The following is a 1047-nucleotide window of genomic DNA, read 5'->3' as shown; positions in this document are numbered from 1 at the left end:
ATTACACTCAAAAAGACCCCGGGCTTCTGACAAAACAACCCGGGCTTAAGCCCAGTAAGCCACCCCCACGCTCCGCCCCTGGTGTTAGGAATGTTCATCTTACTCTTCACAGCCGTCACCACAGTAGGAACAGTGGCCGCAGTCTTGGAGTCTGACTGCTCATTACTGATTTTGTTACCTGCTTTAAGTGTGGGGACACCATTTCCACCATGGTTTCTAAGCACTGATCCAGACAGTTCAAGTTTCCCGTGTTTCTAAAATTAAGGGACTAAGCGTGTAAATGTAAAAAAGTAATAAAAATATAATGTAAAGCAGTAAAAGGAGTTAGTAGCTTTTTCTCAGCTGGGAGTGAGAACGTGTTGCTAATGCTGCCTGTAACAGTCTTCATTGTCAACCTTACACTCGACCGTGTGCTGGAATCATAACCAGTTTGTATTATTCATGATTAAAAGAACTAGAAGAAGACACGAGTACAGTCCTTGGTTAATGACTTCACCAGGTTTGTGAAATGCTTGTGAAAATGTTACTGTAGCGTCAAAGCTATGGTCAACTATGGTCAGTTAAATTATATTCATCGGTAACTGACAGCGACTGACGGAGGCTTCAGAGTCATTGGTGGGAAACTCCAGAATACTACTGGCTGTAATACAGGTACCTGTCAGTGTATCTTTACACTACAATTACATGTGGTTTGATTTTTCTTCCAGTGTTTCTGTTCTGACAGCATGAAGTCCACGTGGCCACTGTCCTCTCTGTTGCTGCTGCTCTTAGAGGTGAACAGTGCTTCTCTGCAGGAGACCAACAGGCCTAATTTTGTCCTGATAATGGTGGATGACCTGGGAATTGGAGACCTCGGCTGTTATGGCAATAACTCACTGAGGTAAGAACATGTTGCTTCTCACTGACGCTGGTGAAGCTTAAGTGTAATTTGGCTACTGGTTCTTAGAGACGTGATTGGCAGAAATGGGGGGAAGCGGCTACTCCCAGAACTCTTTCATTTGACCTCCTGTTATTGTAGGCCGTTTTGTTCCCATACTGGAGTGAATA

General features: G+C 44.1%; 1 protein-coding gene across 1 annotated transcript in view; it reads left to right on the top strand.

Moving 5' to 3' along the window:
- Positions 1–707: 707 nt before the first annotated feature.
- sts (steroid sulfatase (microsomal), isozyme S) overlaps positions 708–1047 on the top strand; it is a gene marked incomplete at its 5' end in the record, with an annotated part of 65059 nt that continues 64719 nt past the window's right edge. The window contains 1 exon segment of the mRNA XM_042228989.1: positions 708–880. Coding sequence (XP_042084923.1) covers positions 726–880 — 155 coding nt within the window.

This window comes from Haplochromis burtoni, unplaced genomic scaffold (genome assembly GCF_018398535.1).
Source record: "Haplochromis burtoni strain Fernald_Lab_line unplaced genomic scaffold, NCSU_Asbu1 Contig_373, whole genome shotgun sequence".
NCBI classification, from domain to species: Eukaryota; Metazoa; Chordata; class Actinopteri; order Cichliformes; family Cichlidae; genus Haplochromis; species Haplochromis burtoni.
This window is presented reverse-complemented; position numbering and strand designations above follow the sequence as displayed.